Consider the following 19,879-nt stretch of genomic DNA (forward strand, 5'->3'; position numbering starts at 1 on the left):
CCAGGAAATCCACCTGGGCTGCCGATGCCTCAGGAGGAAGGGGCCACACCCAGGCTGGGTGCCACCACCCACTGCCCGCCATGACCCGCACTCGCCTGCTCAGCCTAGGGCCAGCCTGTGGAGCTGCTAATTGAACCCAGAGCTCGCGTGGCTCCTGCTGACATCAACACCCCAAGCCGCAGAGCCTGGGCCCCGGCCCCACCACCCGCTCCAGCCAGGCCAAGAGTAGTTCCAGGGCGTTGCCCTGGGGGGCCCTGGGCCTCCGGCATGCTTGTGCCAGTCTTTGCTGGGCCTCCCAGATGTCCTGGCTCCCTGTGTGTGCCCCCCCCCAACCCCCGTTTGAGGTGATGAAGTTTTGTGTGTCAGCCACTGGTCTGCTGTCACCATCCCTGCCCCCACCTCAGCCTGTGGCCTTCCTGGAAAACACTCCCACTTCCGGGGTTTCTGGAAAGCCTGGGCACATCCCCGTGAGGGGTCAGCATGGGGCCACCAGGCCTGGCACTGTCTTATCTGCCAACTGGTCCTGTCCTTACTCTGCCTGTCCCCAAGACCCCCATTCCACAGCTGGGGACAAGAGGCAGGGAGCAAAGTTTCCCAGCCTCAGCCCACATGGAAGGGCAGTGGGCCTGCAGAGAGGAGTTGAGGCCATGCATGCCACCTAAGACCCTGCAGGAAAGCACTAGAAGCCACATGGCCCCAGGACCGCTGTGAAGCCATGCAAGGACACAGCTTGAGAGGCAGTTCCTCCATTGTGCACTGATGCCCCTAGGGCAGGGCACACCTGCCTGCGGTTCCCTTTTCCGCCAGGAGCCCACCCCTAACAGCCCATGCGGTCACGCCCCAGAGCAGGTCCAGCCTTAGCTCCTGCTGGTGCCAGACAGCTGGGTTTGATTAGAGGCCGCCCAGCTCCTGTCCCCTGCATCTGCCCGGGCCAGCCTCACTCCCCAGGGCAGCAAAGCTGGAGAGCACCCTTCAGAACATGGCCATCAATCAGTAGCAGCCCCTGAAAGGCCAGAGGCTGCTGTCCAGGGCTTGGTGCCTATTGGGGCACAAGGTCCCAGTGCCCCCCCCGGCCCCCATTTCCCCATCTATCACCACCCAGGCCCAGGTGGCCCCTGCCTTCCTGTCACCTAGCTTGGTCACCATGGGGCTGGGCTGTGTCCGGAAAACACACACTGGTTTCATCTTGTTTTATTTTTGTATTTTTCTTACAAAAGGCCTTCATGTCATTGTTTGTCTTAGAAAAACCAAAGTTCTTGTCTCTGAGTTTGAAAAGCACTTTCCCAGAATAAATGGGAAAGAATCTCTTATAAATATATATATATATTTTTACAAAAACAACAACAAAAACAATAGAAGCAGGACAGGTTCCTAAGGTGGAGTCTTCCCTTCCAGTTTGCTTGTTTCTTTTGCTCCTGGGGTTGAGGAGGGGCCCATGCTGACCCACTCTCTCCCCGTTCTCCCTTTGTTCACTCTGGGGTCCTCCTTCATTGGCCCCCAGTCTTGGGTCAGGGGGGCCCCGCAGGCCACCACCTGTGTGACCCGCACACAGACAGGCCCGGCTTCTGTCCAGCCTGATCCCAGGGGATCGTGTGTGCAGAGGACTGTGGGATAGGCTGTCCGTGAGACAGGAGCTGATGGGCTCCCAGGGGGCCATGGGGTCATCACCAGCTTCACTGATGAGAAAACTGAGGTTCAGCGTGGTTTCAGGAGCTCATCTTGTCCCGGGGAACTGAGGACTTCCTGGGTGATCTGGCAGCAGGGGGTGCTGGCTGGCCCCCTTGTTCCCAGGCTTAGATGTAGGGCTTAGAAGGAAGGGGCCCTTGGAGGCTGGGTCCTGTGTAACCCATGAGCGGCACCTCGCACTCTGACCCGCCAGTTGGGGCTTCCCCACCACCTGCAGTTCCCTTGGGGCCTGGCTCTAAGGGGGCTTTAACCCCCTCCAGCTCCAGGGGCCCAGCCCCTGGCCCCACTTGTCCCTTGCCCCGAGCTGCCGCTGCTGCCCGCCCTCGCCGTATACAGTAGGTGGCCCCCACAGTGGCCAGTGTGGCTAGCAACACGGCAGCCAGGGCGGGCGCAATGAGCAGAGGCAGGTTCCCTTCACGGGCCTGAGTGACAGGCGCGTGGTTGGAGCGGACAGGTGGGGGGGTGTGAGCCTCCCCGCAGGCCTCCTCATCCTCAGAGCCCCGCCCAGCCCTATGGGCCCTCACACAGATGGAGTAGGTGGCATTGGGCTGGAGCTGGGTGACTGTGTACTCAGCAAGCCAGGCGGGCAGCCGCAGCGTCACTGGTCGCTTGTCAGGGCCAGAGAGGTTGCGGTAGGTGAGGCGCAGGCTCTTCAGGTGAGTGGCGCTGTGCAGGTAGCGCTGGAGGCCCACCCGTAGCGAGGTAGGGCTCACAGGCTCCACACCCAAGGGCAGGACCCGTGGCACCACTGGGGTGGCTGGCTCAGGGCTGGCCCTTGACTGTACCCAGCTCTCACAATATAGTCCCGTGAAGTCCTCAGGGCACAGGCATGCCAGGTGGCGCTGAGCCCCCAGATGGCAGGTACCCCCATTGAGGCACGTGGATGCAGGGCAGTCTTGGGGCTGGGGGGCAGGCCTTGCAGTGGGCAGGGACACCGATGACTGAGTGGGTGCCTGGGTGTCCAGCTCTGTGGGGCTGAGCCAGGTGGGTGCCTTGCTGGGCAGGGAGGGGGCCACCTCACCCAAGGTGGGCCTAGTTGTGGGTGCTGTGCTGGTGCCTGCAGTGGTGGTGGTGGTGGTAGTGGTGGTGGCCGGGCATCCGAAGTCAGCATAGTCCAATTGCAGGAGCAGCCTGCCGGCATTCTTAGGTGGGAAGTGACAGCGGGTCTCCTCGGGGCTGGCCAGTGTGACCCGACTCTCACGCACCCACTGGCCAAACCAGCTCAGGGGGCACACGCAGTTGAAGGGGTTGCGGGCAGCTGCCAGGAGCCGAAGGCGGGGGAAGAGGACAGGGAGGTTGGCAGGCAGGGCCTGCAGGCTCAGGTTGCTGAGGTCCAGCTCCTGCAGGGCTGCCAGCCCCCCTAGGTCCTCGGGCCACAGCTGGGCAATGTGGGAGTTTCCTGCCAGCCGCAGGCGCGTCAGACCCCGCAGGCCACGGATGGCTGGAGGTACATGTTCCAATTGGTTGTCAGACAGGTCCAGGTCGTGCAGGTTGTGCAGGGGGCCCAGGAGCCCTTCATCCAGCCGCCGCAGACCCAGGCCAGCCAGCCGCAGTGCCTCCAGATTGGCAGCGTCCAGGGTGCCAGGCTCCAGTGAAGGCAGGCTGTTGTGGCCCAGGTCCAGCAGTAGTAGGCGGGGCAGGCGCAGTGGGGGCAGCGCCCGCAGCTCGTTGTCCTGCAGCTTGAGCTCCAACAGGTGGTCCAGCGCGTCAAAGGCCCCAGCCTCGATGTGACGTATGCGGTTCTTGCCCAGGTAGAGGCGCTCCAGGCGCCGCAGGCCACGGAAGCTCTCATTGGTGACCTCTTGGAGCCGGTTGGCACTCAGGTCCAGGTTGCTGAGGTTGGTGAGTGGCTGGAAGACCCCACCAGGCAGGCTGGCAATCTCGTTCTGGGACAGGTCCAGCAGCTGCAGGCCAGGCAGGCCAGCAAAACTGCCCGCATCGAGTGTGGTGATGCCGTTCTCAAAGACATACAGGCCGGCAGTGTCAGGGGGCACATCCTGGGGTACTGTGAGGCCCTTGCGGGCTGTGCAGAAGACAGTCCGTGGCTGATTGCATTGGCAACCAGGTGGGCAACTCCATGCCCTTGATCCCAATGCCAGCAGCAGCAGGGGCAGCAGCAGCAGCAAGGGTGGAGGGCTCTGGAGGTACATCTTCTGGTCCTTGAGGGCAGAGAGGAGACAGATGGGGGACTATGAGTTGAGGGCCCTGGGGCCCAAAAAAGGTACCCATCCCTTGCTCGGGAAGGATCCAAAAATGGTCACTTCCCAGGCAGTACTGTGTACTGCCTGGCGCCCCACACTCAACTTCCAACGGTAGTGAGATGGGTCCCCAGCACCACGCTGTTTCCTATCTGGCACCATGACTTAAAGCGGCCGTATAACCCTTTATGGTGTCAGCTGCGGCTTCCTGGTACATCAGTGTCTGGCAGTGGGGTGGCAGGGAGACGTGCAGATGTGAGCATGAGGTCTGGCACCCCCGCACCCCGACAGCCCACGGCCCCCTTCACTGTCTGTCCTGGCCGGTCTGTCTCAGTAGCCCGCGGCCCACTGAAAGCACCAGGCCTGCGCTCCTAGTCCCCCAGCCTGCACTCTGCTGAGGGGTCAGGGAGGCATGGGCTGCCCCTCCCCACGCCAGCGGGTAGACAAGCAGGCTGGGCAGGGGGGCAGCCTGGGTGCGTAAGCAGAGAAGCTGGCTGGCCTGCTACTGCTTTGCTCCACGTCCTCCTCTGCCAAGCCAGGGGACCGCAGCCGGGAGCGTTCTCATGGAAACGGTTGGGGTCGGTGTTTTTCCACTTGTGGAGTCAGACCTGCCGAGACGGACTGCAGCCGCCAGGAGGTGGCGGGGAGTGTTGCTTGGGGCGGGCTCAGAGCCTCAGGCAGGACCTGTGTTGTCACAGGGGAAGGGGGTAGGCAGGGGACCCGTGTCCGCAGAGTCCCTCTGGTGGAGCTGGGGATAAGGAAGGCCCTGGGCTCCCTGGCAGGTCCCCTGGGCCCCTTCATCCCTAGAACATTTGGGGGCCTGGTTGTAGAAGCAGCAGCCGTCCCCTTGCTGGATCCTGCCTTATGTGCTCTGTGCCCCCAGCATGGCCCAGTCACCCCTTGTGGCCCCAGCAGCCACTCCATGGAGAAATGGTTGCTACCCCCGAGGGTGTGCTGGAGAAAGCCAGGCTGGGAAACCTGAGCAGGCTGAGGCCTAACCACTTCCAGGTGTGCTGGATCCTTCAGCCCTAGCCTGGGCTGTCCTCCCCCACACAGCCTCAGCTCTGAGCCCCCGAGTCAGGGCAGGGCTGAAGCAGGAGTCCCCCAACACCTCTCAGGCACCCCATGCTATAGGGGAAGGGGACAGAGCCACACCTAGCTATGGCCTCACCCTGTGGACCCAGTGTAGGTGCCAGCCTGGCCCAGGAGCCTGCTGCCTGGCGGCCAACTCCCCCTCCCCCAGGCTCCTATGTGCACACAAGGGCCTTTTGTGCTGGAGCACGGGGCGGTCTCCTCCCCCACACTGGCCTGCCAACAACAGGTAACACTGCCCCCCTGCCCAGCCTCATTCTCTGCCTCTCTCTGGCAGAGAGGAGGGGGCTGGTCCTGCTAAGGAAGGACATTGTGGTCCCGAGGCACTATGTCCAAGGAAGAGGCCTGGTTACTCAGGTCCCTCTGTGCCGAGGACCGGGCATCATTGCTTCTGCTAGTACCAGCCCAGCCCAGGAGCCTTGCTCCCACCGGCCACTCAAGGGAGGAAGGTGTGACAGTGTGCTTGTGAAAAAGCGGCACCCTAGGAAGCGCTAAGGGGCAGTCCTGCTCTTCTGCTCTGCCCTGGAAGGTCTGTCGGAACCAGAATCCACACCTAACAGCAGCAGCAACAAGCGTGTGTAGCAGGGGAGCCTGCCTGTCCCCAGGGACTCCCACGTGAAGTGACTTTAGCCCCCGGGGGCCTCGCCTCCAGCTGCCACCACCCACATGTGGTTCGCCCCCTCGCTGATTCAGAAGACAGCAGTGCAGCCTGGCCTCCAGATGTTGGCTGCTCAGACCCCCACCCCACCCTGTGGCCACGTGGTGGGGGTGCAGCCCATGAGTCAGCCATCAGGCTGGGCCAGGCTGAGGTCAGGGAGGGAGCAGCCAGGCTCATGGGCGGATGGAGACCCTGCGTGTGGCCAGGCCGGCCACCCCCTCAGCCTTCCCTCCCCTTGGGCCTCGTACAACGTCATCCTGACTCAGGCAGCCCTGGCTCAGAGGCAGCTTTGTGCTGGGTATGTCAGTTCTTTTGTCTGAGAGGACACACCTCCCAGTAATGGGGTTGAGGGTGAGGACTAGGTGAGTAGCTAACACTTAGGCCTGGGGGTGGGGGGCATACAGGAGACCCTCCTTCAAGGGAAGCAGGGAGCAAGCAGCAAGTGAGAGACAGGAACTGTATCTGATGGCACCTCGCGGATCTGGTGCATTTTACAGACAGGTCTGTGACCAGGAGCAGGCCAGCCTGTCGGCTTTGTCACCCATCTTTGCCTGCCTGGCATCCCTGTGCCCTAGGCTGCCGTCTCAGGCAGCATCCCATCCAAACACACCTGAGACCCGCAGCATTAGCAACTCGCTGCTTCCTGGTGACAGCCGCTACCCTGCAGTGGCTACTTTTCTTCCTACTCTGCACCAAGGGGGCAACTGCCAACGTGGAGGGAGCTTGGGAAGGGCAGATGGGCGGATGCTGAGGACCCGGCACAGGATGATGCCTGGATGACAGGGACCAGCCTGTAGAATGTGCCAATGGAGTTGGTGGGGGATGGGTCATATCCAGGAGTGAGGTGGGTCCAGGGCTGAGTGGCTCAGTGAGCAGCCCAACCTTCCAGATGTAGGTGTGGGCCTCTTTGCCTGTACCCAGCTCCACTTGGGACCAGAAGGGAGGATGCACCTGCCAGGGTCTTAGGGCTCCCAGAACCCAGAGGAGGAGTGGGCAGCCCCAGAGGCTCCTAAGACCTGAGATGGACATGGGAGTAGGACAGGCAGATGGGTGGAGGTCAGTAGGCGGAAGCCTGAGCAAGGCGTTCACAAGCCCCCGGGGCTGGTTCCATAGCAACACTGCCTCAGTTTCCCGACTTATCCAATTGGCGTGCACAGCTCCGCCCTCCTCATCTCTGAAGTTGTTCTGAGCACAGGAGGAGTCTTGTCTATATCTGGCTGGTTTTAAGGGTCTCAGTCTTAAGCCAGGGTGTGTGCTTCTGGTGTGTGTGCCTGGGGCGGGGGGGCGGGGCTCACATAGTTGCCCTGTGCCGGCCTAGGACTGCAGAGGCTCTGGTAGACCACCGTGCCTGGGCTGTGATATAGATCCACTGACCCAAAGGAGGAGGTACTGTCTCTGCAAAGGGTGTGGGGACTGTCCTGGGAGTGAGACTGGGGCACAGCAGGGGGCTTGAACTGAGAGGTCCTTCCTTACCTGTCCACTCACCTCAGTGGGCCGGCCAGGTGACCTTAGTCGGGACTTAGTAGCCCCATCTGTGAAGTGGGGGGGCTGTTCAGAGTGCATGCACCCCAGGGTCAAAAGCCTACACTGGCTTGGTCAGGCCTGCCACTGACAAGCCTATTACCCCATGAGTGAGAAAGACTATGGACGTTTGTCATCTCAGCTCTTGGGATACGCCCCCGGCACCCCTCACACACGGCAACAGGACTGGGGCAGCTGCATGCTTGGCCAGCCAGGCGAGACTTGAACAGACAGACAGAGGTCAGTCTGCCACAGCTCCCAAAAGCAGAGTGGCCCTGTGCTGCCGACCTAGTGCTTGGGACCCTCTGGCCCCATGCCTGGATCCCTTGGGTGGGGCCTTGCCTGCCTGCCGGCCAGGCCTGGCAAAAACCTAGCCCCAGAGTCTGCCAACAACCCCCCCACTCCGCAGGCTTGCTGCCGGCAGCCAGAACTGCTGGCTCCTGTCTCGCTGACGTGTCCGTGGTGGCTCAGGCCCTGGGCTGGGTCCGCCCATTTCCCCATACCCGGGACCAGAGAGGGAGGCCAAGGGCTCCATCGGACCCTCACCACAAGGGCAGAGCAGCCTGGGCCTCAAGCCCACTCCTGAGTGTGCACAAGAAACCCAGCAGCCCTGACTGGTCACAAAACCACATCCGTCTGGCCTCAGCCTCCCTGTCTCCCCCATCCACTCCCGCCCCAAGCCAGCTCTGTTCCTTCTCCAGAGTAGATCTGACCCAAGTTCCCCCTCCTTGTTCCACCTGTAACTCTAGATCCCCCAGAAGCCAGCCCCACCTCACCATCTTCAGGAAGCTGCTTAAAGCCCTGCTGCCGTGGGTGTCAACGGCGCCCTGGTGGCGTGGGGGTTAAACTTTGGGCTGCTCATTAACTGAAAGGTTGGTGGTTCGAACCCACCAGCTGCTGTGAGGGAAAGCTGCGAAAGTCTGCTTAGAACCTAAGGAGCAGTCAGCCCTGCTCTATTGTCAAGAGTTGCTCGCATTGACTTGACGGCAGTGGGGGTTGCAGACCATTAAGTAGTCACTGCCTGCTTGGGAAGCTGAGTTCAAATCCATCTAGACAAACCTCAAGAGAGAGCCTGGCAACTAGCCCTGAAAAGCCAGTCATTGAAGATCCGCGGGGAGGGGGGGGGTGTTGTAGGTTGAGCACAGCAAGGAGACAGCCCAGGGAGGGCCGTGGCTCCCTTCGTTCCTCCACAGCAGGCACTTCAGTGACACCAGAAGCACCCACCAGACCTGTCAGCCCAGGGCAGGGAGCGGGTGACTAAGGCTAATCTCGGGAGCACACGAGCCCTCAGGTGGTAGGACATGACATCTGCCGAAGCCTGTTTGCAGAGGCCACCTGCTGCCCCCAGGGCCCACAGGTAGCTGTGGCCTGGCTAGAAATGGGCCAGTCCAGGCGTGGCCTTCAGCACGGGCTGGTGTGAGGCCACCATGGGCTTGGGTGTTAGCACCCTCTGCCCCACCTCCCAGAGCCCTAGCCCTGCAATTAACCCCGCATTTGCCAGAGGTTGGTCTTAGTCACCAAGGGAGGCCACCAGCCCTAAGTCAGCTGGGCCCAGGCTGTCTGGGGCCTTGACTCGCAGGGTCAGAGGAGGAAATGGCCTCAGAGGAGGGGTCTTCTCATCCTCCTTGCTCACCATTTCCAAGGTCCCCACTAGCCTATCCTGCAGTACAAATAGCCCTTCTGAGTCAAGCAGTGGGCTTGATTTGGGAAGTTGGTGGTAGTGCAGGGGGGTTGGTTTCTGACACCCCCAGCCCTACCCTTCAACCTCAGCTCTCACTTTTGGCCTGCCTGAGGCTCCTGCTTGGTTGATGGGTCCCAGAACCAGCAGGGGGTCTGTGGCTTTCCCAGCCCCAGGTCCTGCCCCTCTCCCCCTGTGCAAGGCAGCTCTCCTCTCTCTTAATTAAATCTCTCAGGCAGCCTCCAAGGAATGTCGAGCTTATTGCATTTCTGGGAGGAGTCTTGGGGGTGGAGTGGGGGGCTTCCCCAACCTCAGAGGAGAACTGGCCCTTGGCCTAGTGCCCCCCCCCCCACCCGAGGTGGCCTGAGGGAGCTGCCTCCAGCCTCCTCACACCCAGGGTGGCAGGAATGAGGAAAAGCAAGTGGGGGAGGCTGCCGGCTCACTCTGGAATGTGGAAGCTGATAGAAGGAGCCTGCCGCCCCTCCCCATGCACAAGTCTCCCTGCAGCACCCCCGCCCCCAAGCATGGACTGTTCCAGTCACGCGCACAGTGCAGACACACACCCACACCAGATACCCGCACACACACACACACACACACACACTCACTCTCTCACACTCACACACACCCCTCTGCTCCTAGAGCTCTGGCAAATTCCAGAGCTGTGAGGGGAGCTTTTCCTTGGCAGCACAGAGCCAGGGCTCCCCGTCCAGGAGAGAGGACCCCCAGAGGGGTTGGGGGACTCCAGGAGGGATCACACATCCAGTTAGGTGCTCCAGCCTCCATCTCCTTGGTGCCCAGGGCCTGCCAGTGGTCAAGCCTGCCTCTGTTGACTGAAGCCTATGGTCACACTGAAGACCTTTGGGGAGCACTGCCCCCAGGACCAATGTGCCTGCTTTCCTGTCTTCAGTGATTGCTGGGCCTACTGTGGGGGGGTAGGGTCCACATCTCAGTCCCTAGAAGGAAGGAGTTCTTGACCTGTGTCTTGCCACCACTTTCCCAACTCAGTGGGTAGGGTGTCCATGAGAGGTGTGAGGAGCTGAGACCACTCTGCTACTCAGGGCATCTCCTTGGGGAGAGGGATTGTCTGGGCAGGATTTCCAGTGTTTGGGTGCTGACCGCCCATTCCCATGTCTCAGGTCCAAAGAGTTCAATGCCTTAATCAAAGGTCCTGGGGTCACCCCACCTGTCCCCATCAGCAGGCCCATTCTTGTCCTCTGGACAGGCAAGCAGGCTTGTGGGTGCCCATCCTCCCTCCCTGGGGATACCAGACCCCAGCTGGATGGCCTCCAGCTGGACTGCTCATTAGCAGAGTCCTCTTCCTGCCACGGACACTGTTTACAGAAGCTCCGGGATGAGCCCTCCAGGGAAGCAGGGGACAGCTCTCCAGCCCCCAGGGCCTCGCCACCAGCCCAGCCCACAATGGGCCTTACTGATGGCCTCCCTGACTTCAAAAGGGCCACTCATGGGAGAGTGTACACACACATACACCCCACCCCCCACCCCCCCTACTTACCTCTCCTCCCCTTGTCATGGGAAGGGACCCCTGAGCATTAGGTCATACCCCCACCTAGGAAGTGCTGGGCCTGGGGAGAGGGCTCTGGACCCCACTCATAGAGCACTAATAAGCAGGGGTCCACCTAGACCCTCAGGGCCTCTTCTTACTTTCCACCCTGTAGGTCCCCAGGGGCAGCTGGTCAGTAACCCTGGTGTGGTAATCTCTAGTGAGCGGGGGCGAGGCAGAATAGCTGGCACCAGTCAGCTGGCTTTTCAGTGACCACTGCGGGACTTCAGCAGTCCTCAGGCCCAGGACAGGCGGCCCAGGGACACAAAGAACTAAATTGGCCCTGGTCCACTGGCTTTGTGGCCCCAAGCAAAGCCCATTCTGTCCCTGTCACCCTAATACCTGAAACACTCGAGGAGCCACTAACCTGACACGGCTTATGCCCCTCATCTGAAGGTGGGCATCAGATATCTGCCAGGTGCTAACTGCCAAGTCTGGGCTGCTGTGTCCCCCAGCTTGACCGATGGTGAACCCGGACTCTGAGGGAATGGCAGAGACCCTCGACATTCTGCTGGGGGACATAGAGGTCCTGTGGGCTCAACCAGCCTGATGGACCCCAGGGGGCTAAAGTAACCCGTCTCCGCTGGGCCAGCCCCTCCACGGGGTTTGATTCATAAAACTGGTCCTGCTGGAGGGCTCTGCCGTGGGCGGAGGAAGCGCGGGAGGGGCTGTTTATTTTGTCTGCTCGCCGCCGCGCCGGCCGGTGAGCCATGTCCACTCTCAAGCGCGCGCGGGCGCGCGCGCCCCGGCCGCGACAGGCAAGGAGGGGGCGCGTTACAGGTGGTCCAGCGGCCAGAGGCTGTGCTGCCCGCCTGTGTGTGCGCGGGAGCATGGGAGGGTGGGGGGTGCCGCGGGTGCAAGGAGTGTCCCCCTGCCGGCCGGCGCTTAGCCCCCCAAACACTCACCAGGAGATGATGGAAACGGAGGGAGCGGGGCAAGGCAAGCCGAGCTTGGTCTTGCCCGGCCGGCAGGACCCGGTGGGTCGTGGGTCCCGGGGTCCCAAGACGTCCGCGTCTGCGCCTCCCCGCCCCGGGCTCGGGCTCCGGCTCCGGCTCCTACTCGGCTCGGAGAGGCGGGGCGCGCCTTAAGAACTGGGGGCGGGGCAGGGGTGGAGCCAACAGGACCCGCCCTCCCCGGCACAGAAGCGGTCATTTGGCCGCCGCCGGCCAGGTCTTCGCCCCTTCCCCCCTCCAGACGGGGCGGGAGAGATTGGCCAGCCTCGGAATTTAATCGCTCGATTCAGGAGTCCCGAGTACCAGTCCGGCCTGCCTTTGGGCAAGGCCCTGTTGTTGTTTGCAAGAGAATATTGGGCAAGCTCCAGAGTCACAACCCCAGCTGCAGCGAAGTACCTACCATAAAGGGCCGCAGGGGCCCCGGGCCCAGGGCTGGTCTGGCAACACTGGCCCGCACTGCCAGGACCCAGGTATTTACAAAGACCCTGGAAACCTGGCTCTAGGTGAACACAATCAAGGTGGTATTTTTGGAAACCTAATTACAACAGCCCTATGTGGGGCTGCTAACTGTAAGGTCAGGTTCAAAATCACCAGCCGGAGGAGAAAGCCATGCTTTCTACTCCCGTAAAGAGTTATCGTCTCGGAAACCCACAAGGGCAGTTCTACCCTGTCCTATATGGTCACCATGAGTCAGGATCCACTGGATGGCAGTGTTTGGAATGGATTTGTTTGTTTTGCTATGTAGGCCCCATACAGCCTTTTCCAGAGCCTTCTAATGCAGACTCGTAGGGTCTAGACCCCATGCCCCCACTTCCCCCGCCCTGGGTTTCCCATGAAGGGACAGAGATGCAGCCAGAGGAAGTGACTGGCCCCCTGTCCAAGGCCCCAATCACTGCTACTTCAAGTCCAGGGTGCAGCTGTCAATAGCCTTTGACAGGCATCAGAGGCAGAGGCGGAGGCCAGGGTTGGACCCGTCTAGAAAAATCCCGCTTTGGAAGATTCCAGGAAAATGCCCTGCTCTCCCCCACACTCCAAGATTGTGGCTGACGTCATTCCCCTGAGCCTCTGGGGGCTCATCGCAGCTCCCCAACTTGGACATTCACCAGGGGGTCCCGCCACTGGTCTGGGGGTTGGCCCTGTCCTGAGCACTTCCTTGCAGAAGGCAACCCAAGCCTCTGCAATCAGTCACTGTTGGGGCTGGGCAGCTTCCTTCTCCTCCTGTCTCTACTCCTCACCTTGCTTAGGGCCCCTCTCCAGGACAGGCAGGGGGTCCTACAAACCTTCCCCTGAACTTGTCTGGGTACAATACATGTGGACAAAGGGCAAGGCTGGCCCCCAGCCCTGGGGAATTGCCTTTGGCCTGCCCAGGAGTGTTAGAAATCTCTGAAGCAGTTAACCTTTAAAAATCTGGTGGCCCCATGGAGTAATGGGGGGTTCCAGGTCCCCTTGACAGGAGCACTTGTTCAGGGCTGCGTTCCCACTGCCTCCTCAGGCCAGCTCGCTGCAGACCCCACCACGCTGTTGCCTCACACCAGGCAGCCTCACTTAGTGACATTTCCTACCTGGACCAGGAAGCATTGCAGTTGGCATTGTACTTTAGGACTTTGGGTCAGACTGTCCCTGTGCTGTTGCCCTGGTGTGGGGGGTGGGGTGGGCTCCCAGAACTGTCAACTGGACTATCCCCAAGGAACAAGACTTCTGACTGGGCTATGCAGCCTCCACGACTGGGCACCCATTCCTCACCAATGAAAAGATCTTCCTTTTCAGAGCCTAGACCCCCCACCCCCGGACTGTCTCAGGCCATTCTTCCACCCATCCAGAGGTTCAAGGGCAGCTCCCCAGGAAACCCATCCCTGCTGTGGTTTCCAGAGACTGTCCCTTTCCCCCTTAGGACCTGATCATCTGGAACCTGGTGGAAGGGAGAAGAATAGAGCTGGGCTGACTGGGGCCAGGGGGAGACCCAAGGGAGCAGCAGCAATGGGGTGTCTAGGTTGGTGGACCCTAGTGACAGACATGCACTGGAAGCAGGGCCAGGAGGAGTCTTCAAGCCGCTTTTCCTAGTCTGCAAACTTGGCAGGAGTTTGGGGCGAGCTGGTGGGGAATGTCAGGGCACACCATACCCTTGGACTCTCTGGGTATAACAAACAGTAAAGCAATTGACTACACTAAAAAGGTTGGTGGTTAGAACCCATCCTGGGGCACCACGGAAGAAAGGCCTGGCAGTCTCTTCTGCACAGTCATAGGCACCGTGAGTCAGAATCAGCTGGACAACAACTAATTAACAGTAGGCTCACTTAGCACCAATACTAGATCTGGGCCAAGGGGTGGGGGTGGGTCCCTGAGCCCTGGACCCCTGGCTAAGAGACCTCACCAGTGGCAGACCCAGGCACTACCTCCCCTAGCCCCATAGTAGCAGGTGTGTGGTTTCACAGTTCCTCACCACCTCTGGCCCTCTGCCAGGCCTGTACCTCATCCTGCATTCCTGAGGCAGGCTGAACTGGCTCTCTTTACCAGACCTGGGGTCAGGCCTGTGCCAGCTGTTGGCCAGTCCTGGGGCCAGGTGCCCTGACCCTATTTCCTGACCTGTGCCATGGCAGGCAGGATACTCCTGCTGGCGAAGCTGCCCAGACGGCTCTGCTTAGAGCTTGGACTGGCCTGACCTGTCTGAGGAGCTAGCCCTCCCCGCCCCGACTTCCTGCCCCCATGCGTACCCAGTGCCTGAGTCAGTGGACCAGTGAAGCTGAGGGTGGGGCTGAGGGAGTCCAGTGCAGCCCTTCACATCCCAGCCTCTGCCTCCGTTTGCTCTCCCCCACCACCCACCTCCACACTGCAGCCAGGTTGGTCTCTGCTCAGCGCAGGTCTGACCATCCCTCATATCTGGCCGCACCAGTCCCTGCGCAGTCTGGCCTCAGTCCCCCACTCTTGTTGCCAGGCCAACCAGTTGTGTCTTCTCCCTGCTCCTCTGATGGAGTATGCAGCACCTGCCTGCCACAGGACCTTTGCATGTGCTACCCCCCCCTCCCCTCCGGGAAGCTCTCACTGTGACTCACAGGCCCACCTCCACCATGACCCAGCCTCAGTCAGGCCCAGTGCCAGATGTCCCAAAGACCCTTCTTTCACATCTCTGAGGGATCAGCAGTCTGTCTGCCTCTTGCGCCTGGTGCAAGCTTCCTGACAGGAGTGACTGTTGGCTGTCTCTCACTCAACCCAGTAGTGTCGGCTGACTGAGCTGAGAGCCAGTCCCAGAACAGCCCTTCAAGGAAGTAAATGATGGGTGGAAGCCCTGTTCAGGTTGCTACAGGGGAGCAGCCTTGGTGTGAGGGGCACCCCAGATTTCACACCCCTTTGTCCTCCCCCCTGTCTTGGACAGTAGTCACAGAGCTTTGGAAGGGCAGTGCTGGCCTGGATCATCCTGCTGGCCTGAGGTCTTACTCAAAGGTGACCTGCCCAGGGTACTCCAAGAAGTTGTGGAGACACAGGGTCCCCACCCAGCCTTCTGGCCCCTGGAGGGACAGGGGCAGGCAGCCTGTAGACTGGGGGGAGCCTGCCAGGAGGAGGCTGCAGGTGAGTGGCTGGCCCTTTGTGGCCAGGGTGAGGGAGAAGAAGCTGCCATAGCTGGGTGTCCACTGACACCAAAGCAGGGACAGACTCGGAGGGGAATGTTAAAGTAGGAAGCAGGCCCAAAGGTTTCCAGGGACACGGAATGGAGATACAGAGCAAGGAACAGAATCTGGCAGAGTTGGCTGTGAGAAGGGCCACATGGACCAGGGTGGGGCCAGCTACATCCTGGAATGACCAGGGTCTCTGGGGGTACCTGGCCCCTCATGGCCCCATCAGCCATCCCCCCTTGTCAAGGTCCTGTCCCCTCCTTGGGGACAGAAATGGACAGGGAAACTTTGGGGGGCCTGAAAATAACCAGGGGAGCCCCCTACCTGTACTGCCAGGCACCCAGGGGCTCAAGGTCCAGCTGCAGCAAATGTGATCCCTTAAGATATCCCCAAGACCCAAGGGGCTGGCTGAGCAGATACCCAAGATACCAGCATGTTTGGGGGGCCCCCATGGAAGGTAGCCCTGGGGAGGGGCTTCCGTGATGGGAGCATGAACGCAATGTCTGGGTTGGCGGAGGTGGAGACCAGGCACAGAGTGCATGTGGGGTCTTTGTGGAGGGTACTGGTGTGGTACAGTGGAGCCCTCGTGTCAGGACCGGCACAGGCTGGCAGGCCAGGAGGGAGAGTGAAAAAGGCCAGGGCAAGAAGGCTATTTGACACTTTTGAGCTCAGGGAAAAGAAGGGTGCTGTGTACAGGTAAGGGTCGAAGTGCTCCTGCTCACAGTGCGTCTTCCCTGGGGTCCCCTCCCTATGGGCGGCTGCAGCATCAGCCACTGGTCTGTCTCTCCAGGCCCTTGATTCCACTGCTGGACCCAGACTCGGGGCTCCTCGTCCTGGCCGGAAAGGTAAGCGAACAGTTGGAGCCCCCACCCGCCCGGGTCCCAGAGTCCAGACACAGCTTACAGGCCAGGAAGTGAGAGCCAAGGAGACTGACTCCTTCTGAGAGAAGGGGCATTGGTGACTTGAACCAACCCCCGTAAGCAACATCGCAAGGATAAGAGTCCTATCTAGTGATCTCAGTCAATGACCGCCACTGTTCTGGGTTCAGGCCCTGGGGGGCTGTGAAACCCGGCACAATCCAGGCAGGCCAGTGGGTGCTGTCCACAGTGGGACTCAGGTCTGGCTTATTCTAGGGTGAGAGCCAGCTTGTCTGCTATGAGGTGGCCACACTGCAGCCAGCACTCAAGCCTGGTAAGTCCCCACCACCCACCTGCCCCTCCTCCTTTCCTCCCTTGGCCCTGACTGCCCTCCTAATGGTGTGCCCCCTTCCCCAGTGAACCAGTGCATTCTGGAGGGTGCCCTGCGGGGAGCATCCTTGGTGCCCCGGCTGGCGCTGGCTGTCCTGGACTGTGAAGTACTCCGTGTCCTGCAGCTGAGCGACACAGCCATTGTGCCCATCAGTTACCATGTGCCCCGAAAGGTAGGGGGACTTGGGCTGGGGGCTGGGGAGTCTGGGGTACCTAGGATTTCATGAGTCACTTTCCTGTCTTCCATCCATCAGTCTGTGGAATTCCATGAGGACCTGTTTCCGGACACGGCGGGCTGTGTGCCTGCCTCTGAGCCCCAGGCCTGGTGGGCCGGGAGCAACCAGCAGGTAGGACCCAGGCAGCTCCACAAGATAGCTCTGACAACGGGTGGCCGTGCTCTTGGGCCCCCCAGGACCCAACAGCCATCCTCTTCCCACAGGTGCAGAGGGTCAGCCTCAACCCAGCTCGCCGGCCCCACCCCAGCTTCACATCCCCTCTGCTGCCCCCATTAGAGTCACCCACTGCCCCTGCCAGGGCCCTGGAGACCATGGTGGAAGATACGCCCAGCGTAAGTTCTACCTCACTGCCCAAGGCACGGGGAACCCTGTCTGGGTGTTAGAGGGCCCTCCTCACCGCTGGCATACCCCCACCCAAGGGCACCCAGGCCAAGCCCTGCCCACAGGTCATCACCCACGGGGCGCAAGGAGCCACGCATGTGGTCTAAGGAGAGGATTTGTGGAAGCAGCACTCAGCAGGGACTTTGCCTTCTCTGAGACACTGGGAGATCTCAGCCGTCAGCTCCCCTCCTGTGGGTCAGGCCTGGCCAGGTCACATCCAGAGTGGCTGACGGTCTCATAGCTCTGTACTGTCCCCCAGGAGGGCTTCTCCTCGCCGCCCAGCTCGCTGGCCTCGCCCTCCACGCCCTGCAGCCTGGCCCCCTCTCGCTCCAGCACCAGTGGCATCGGCAGCAGCCCTAGCCAGCGGTCACTGCAGAGCCTGCTAGGTAAGTGGCTGAGACTGCCCCTTCCACCCACAAGACTGTGCTTGACCTGCAATGCCCAGGCCCATCTCCCGCCTACGTTCAATTCTGTCCTTCATGGACGGTGGGGAGGGGGGAGCACTCCAGAACTAGCCCTGTGAGGCTAAAGCAGTGGTTCTCAACCTTGCTAATGCTGCAACCCTTTTAAAATACATTTCCTCATGTTGTGGTGACCCCCCAACCCTAAAATTATTTTCGTTGCTACTTCACTGTAATGTTGCTACGAATTGGGTGACCCTGTGAAAGGGTCGTTCGACCCCTAATCGACCCACAGGTTGAGAACCGTTGGGCTAAAGTGAGGCTGAGGGCTTGCAGCCACAAAGTGATGGGAGAAGTCAGTGATTGTCAAGCTGGGGCCACAGTGGGGCAAGGGTCTGCTCCAGCAGAACGCTGGGTGGGCATCCTCCTACAGGGCTGTGTCCCCTCCCCCTCCAGGCCCCAGCTCCAAGTTCCGCCATGCCCAGGGCACCGTCCTGCATCGAGACAGCCACATCACCAACCTCAAGGGGCTGAACCTCACCACACCGGGCGAGAGCGACGGCTTCTGTGCCAATGGGCAGCGTGTAGCCGTGCCCCTGCTCAGCAGCGGTGGGCAGGTGGCCGTGCTTGAGGTGAGGGCCTGGACGCAGGCAACCAGGGGGCCCCCAGCAGCACGGTACCAAGCACCCCCTGCCCCCCATGAGCCGGGCACCCACCCAGCCTGTGTGGTGGGTGTCACTCAGATCCCCATTTTACAGATGAGGGTGCTGAGGCACAGAGAGGCCTAGTGACCTGCCCGAGGTTACACAGCCGTGTAAGTGCTGGAGCTGGGACTCAAACCCAGGCCCTCAACATCTCAAGCCTGAGCTCTTTCCACCCTTCTACTCTGCCTTGGTCCTACTTCTGGGGCCTCACAGTTGGCACTTGGGACTCAGAGGCTCAAAGCAAGAGGTGGCTGAGGCGCGGAGCTTGGGACACGGGCTATTGGAGCCTGGCATGCCACTGCTACTGCCACTGCAGCTGGCTGGCCCAGGGGACTGGTGTGCCAGCCTGGTACTGATGGGCCCCGGGGGGCCCCTCCATAGCTGCAGAGGCCCGGCCGCCTGCCTGACACTGCGCTGCCCACGCTGCAGAATGGAGCAGCTGTGACTGACCTGGCTTGGGACCCCTTTGACCCATACCGCCTGGCCGTGGGTAAGGAGGTGGGTGTGGGGTGCAGTCCCTGGGGCCAGCCCCACAGCCCCATGGTGCTGAGCCCCTGTCTTCCGCAGCTGGAGAGGATGCCAGGATCCGCCTGTGGCGGGTGCCCCCAGGGGGGTTGCAGGAAGTGCTCACCACACCTGAGGCTGTGCTCACAGGTCAGTGGGGAGTGGGGAGGGCAGGGGCCCCCAGGGGTCTGGAGGAGGTTCTCACAGGTCATAGGGGGACAGGTGGGGTGGGGTGGGTGCGGCAGGGCCTTTACCTTTACACCTTTACCTGCCCCCAGGTCACATGGAGAAGATCTACTCACTGCGCTTCCACCCGTTGGCGTCCGACGTGCTGGCCTCCTCGTCCTACGACCTTACTGTTCGCATATGGGACCTGCAGGCCGGCATAGAGCGGCTGAGGCTGCAGGGCCACCGGGACCAGGTAGGAGAACAGTGATTGGGTGGAGGGCCCAGCTCCCAGGCACGAGGCTGCCTCTCACAGCCCTTCTCTCCTCTAGATCTTTGCTCTGGCCTGGAGCCCCAACGGGCAGCAGCTAGCCACTGTCTGCAAGGACGGGCACGTGCGGGTGTATGAGCCCCGGAGCGGCCCTGAGCCCCTGGAGGTGAGTGTGGGTGGGATGGGAGCAGGCCCCAGACCCAACTTGAGTCTGACATTGCTGTCCCCAAACAGGAAGGTCCAGGCCCTGAGGGGGGTCGCGGAGCCCGTGTTGTCTGGGCATGTGATAGCCACTGTCTGCTGGTGTCCGGCTTTGACAGGTGAGGGCCCAGGAACCACTTTCCCCAACCCCCTGCCTTCAGTGTCTGCCTTTTCCCAATGTCCATCGCTCTCCAGCTCGGAGGAGTGAGTGGCAGATAGATACATGGTGGATGCAGGGATGATAAGTAGGCACAGGGATGGGGGAGGATGGCTGCAGGGTGGGGGGTGGGTAGGTGATGGCTGGATGGAAGGAGGTTGTTGAATAGACTCAGCTCGATGGCATTGGGCTTGGTTATTTTGGCCTTGGGGTCTCTGCCCTGTCCGGGCCCCTCATGCTCTAAGGACTTGCTCCTGTCATCTGCAGCCGCAGCGAACGCCAACTGCTGCTGTACTCGGCCGACACCCTGGCGGGGGGCCCCTTGGCCGTGTTGGGCCTGGATGTGGCCCCCTCGACTCTGCTGCCCAGCTATGACCCAGACACGGGCCTGGTGCTCCTCACGGGAAAGGTGGGCTTGGCTGTGCCAGCGGGGCAGGGGCAAGGTAGACTGGGGCCTCAGAGAGTTAGCCCGCTACCCCAGTCTTCCCTGTCCTTCAGGGCGACACCCGTGTATTCCTGTACGAGCTGCTCCCTGAGGCCCCTTTCTTTCTGGAGTGCAACAGCTTCACATCGCCAGATCCCCACAAGGTGAGTGCCTCCCCCGTACAACCACACACACACCTTCCCGGACCCCCACGCCACCCCCCCCCCCAG

The 19,879-nt window shown here is 61.1% G+C and overlaps 2 protein-coding genes across 2 annotated transcripts in view; one reads left to right on the forward strand and one right to left on the reverse strand.

The window, feature by feature from the left end:
• The window catches only part of CORO7 (coronin 7), a 63,377-nt gene that overhangs the window by 34,731 nt on the left and 8,767 nt on the right, over positions 1–19,879 (forward strand). The window contains exons 10-23 of the mRNA XM_075564343.1: positions 15,749–15,803; positions 16,092–16,149; positions 16,233–16,378; positions 16,460–16,552; positions 16,645–16,773; positions 17,082–17,208; positions 17,680–17,855; positions 18,309–18,417; positions 18,495–18,581; positions 18,710–18,852; positions 18,929–19,033; positions 19,102–19,187; positions 19,493–19,634; positions 19,724–19,813. Of these exons, the coding sequence (XP_075420458.1) occupies positions 15,749–15,803; positions 16,092–16,149; positions 16,233–16,378; positions 16,460–16,552; positions 16,645–16,773; positions 17,082–17,208; positions 17,680–17,855; positions 18,309–18,417; positions 18,495–18,581; positions 18,710–18,852; positions 18,929–19,033; positions 19,102–19,187; positions 19,493–19,634; positions 19,724–19,813 (1,546 nt within the window). The remainder of the gene's footprint in view (positions 1–15,748; positions 15,804–16,091; positions 16,150–16,232; positions 16,379–16,459; positions 16,553–16,644; positions 16,774–17,081; positions 17,209–17,679; positions 17,856–18,308; positions 18,418–18,494; positions 18,582–18,709; positions 18,853–18,928; positions 19,034–19,101; positions 19,188–19,492; positions 19,635–19,723; positions 19,814–19,879) is intronic.
• VASN (vasorin) lies at positions 1,177–11,465 on the reverse strand. Its single transcript, XM_075564342.1, has 2 exons — positions 11,303–11,465; positions 1,177–3,845 (listed from the first exon to the last, which is right to left on the reverse strand). Exon 2 carries the CDS (start codon positions 3,834–3,836, stop codon positions 1,794–1,796), a length of 2,043 nt encoding a protein of 680 aa, XP_075420457.1. The 5' UTR covers positions 3,837–3,845; positions 11,303–11,465; the 3' UTR covers positions 1,177–1,793.

Source organism: Tenrec ecaudatus, chromosome 12, assembly GCF_050624435.1.
Source record: "Tenrec ecaudatus isolate mTenEca1 chromosome 12, mTenEca1.hap1, whole genome shotgun sequence".
NCBI classification, from domain to species: domain Eukaryota; kingdom Metazoa; phylum Chordata; class Mammalia; order Afrosoricida; family Tenrecidae; genus Tenrec; species Tenrec ecaudatus.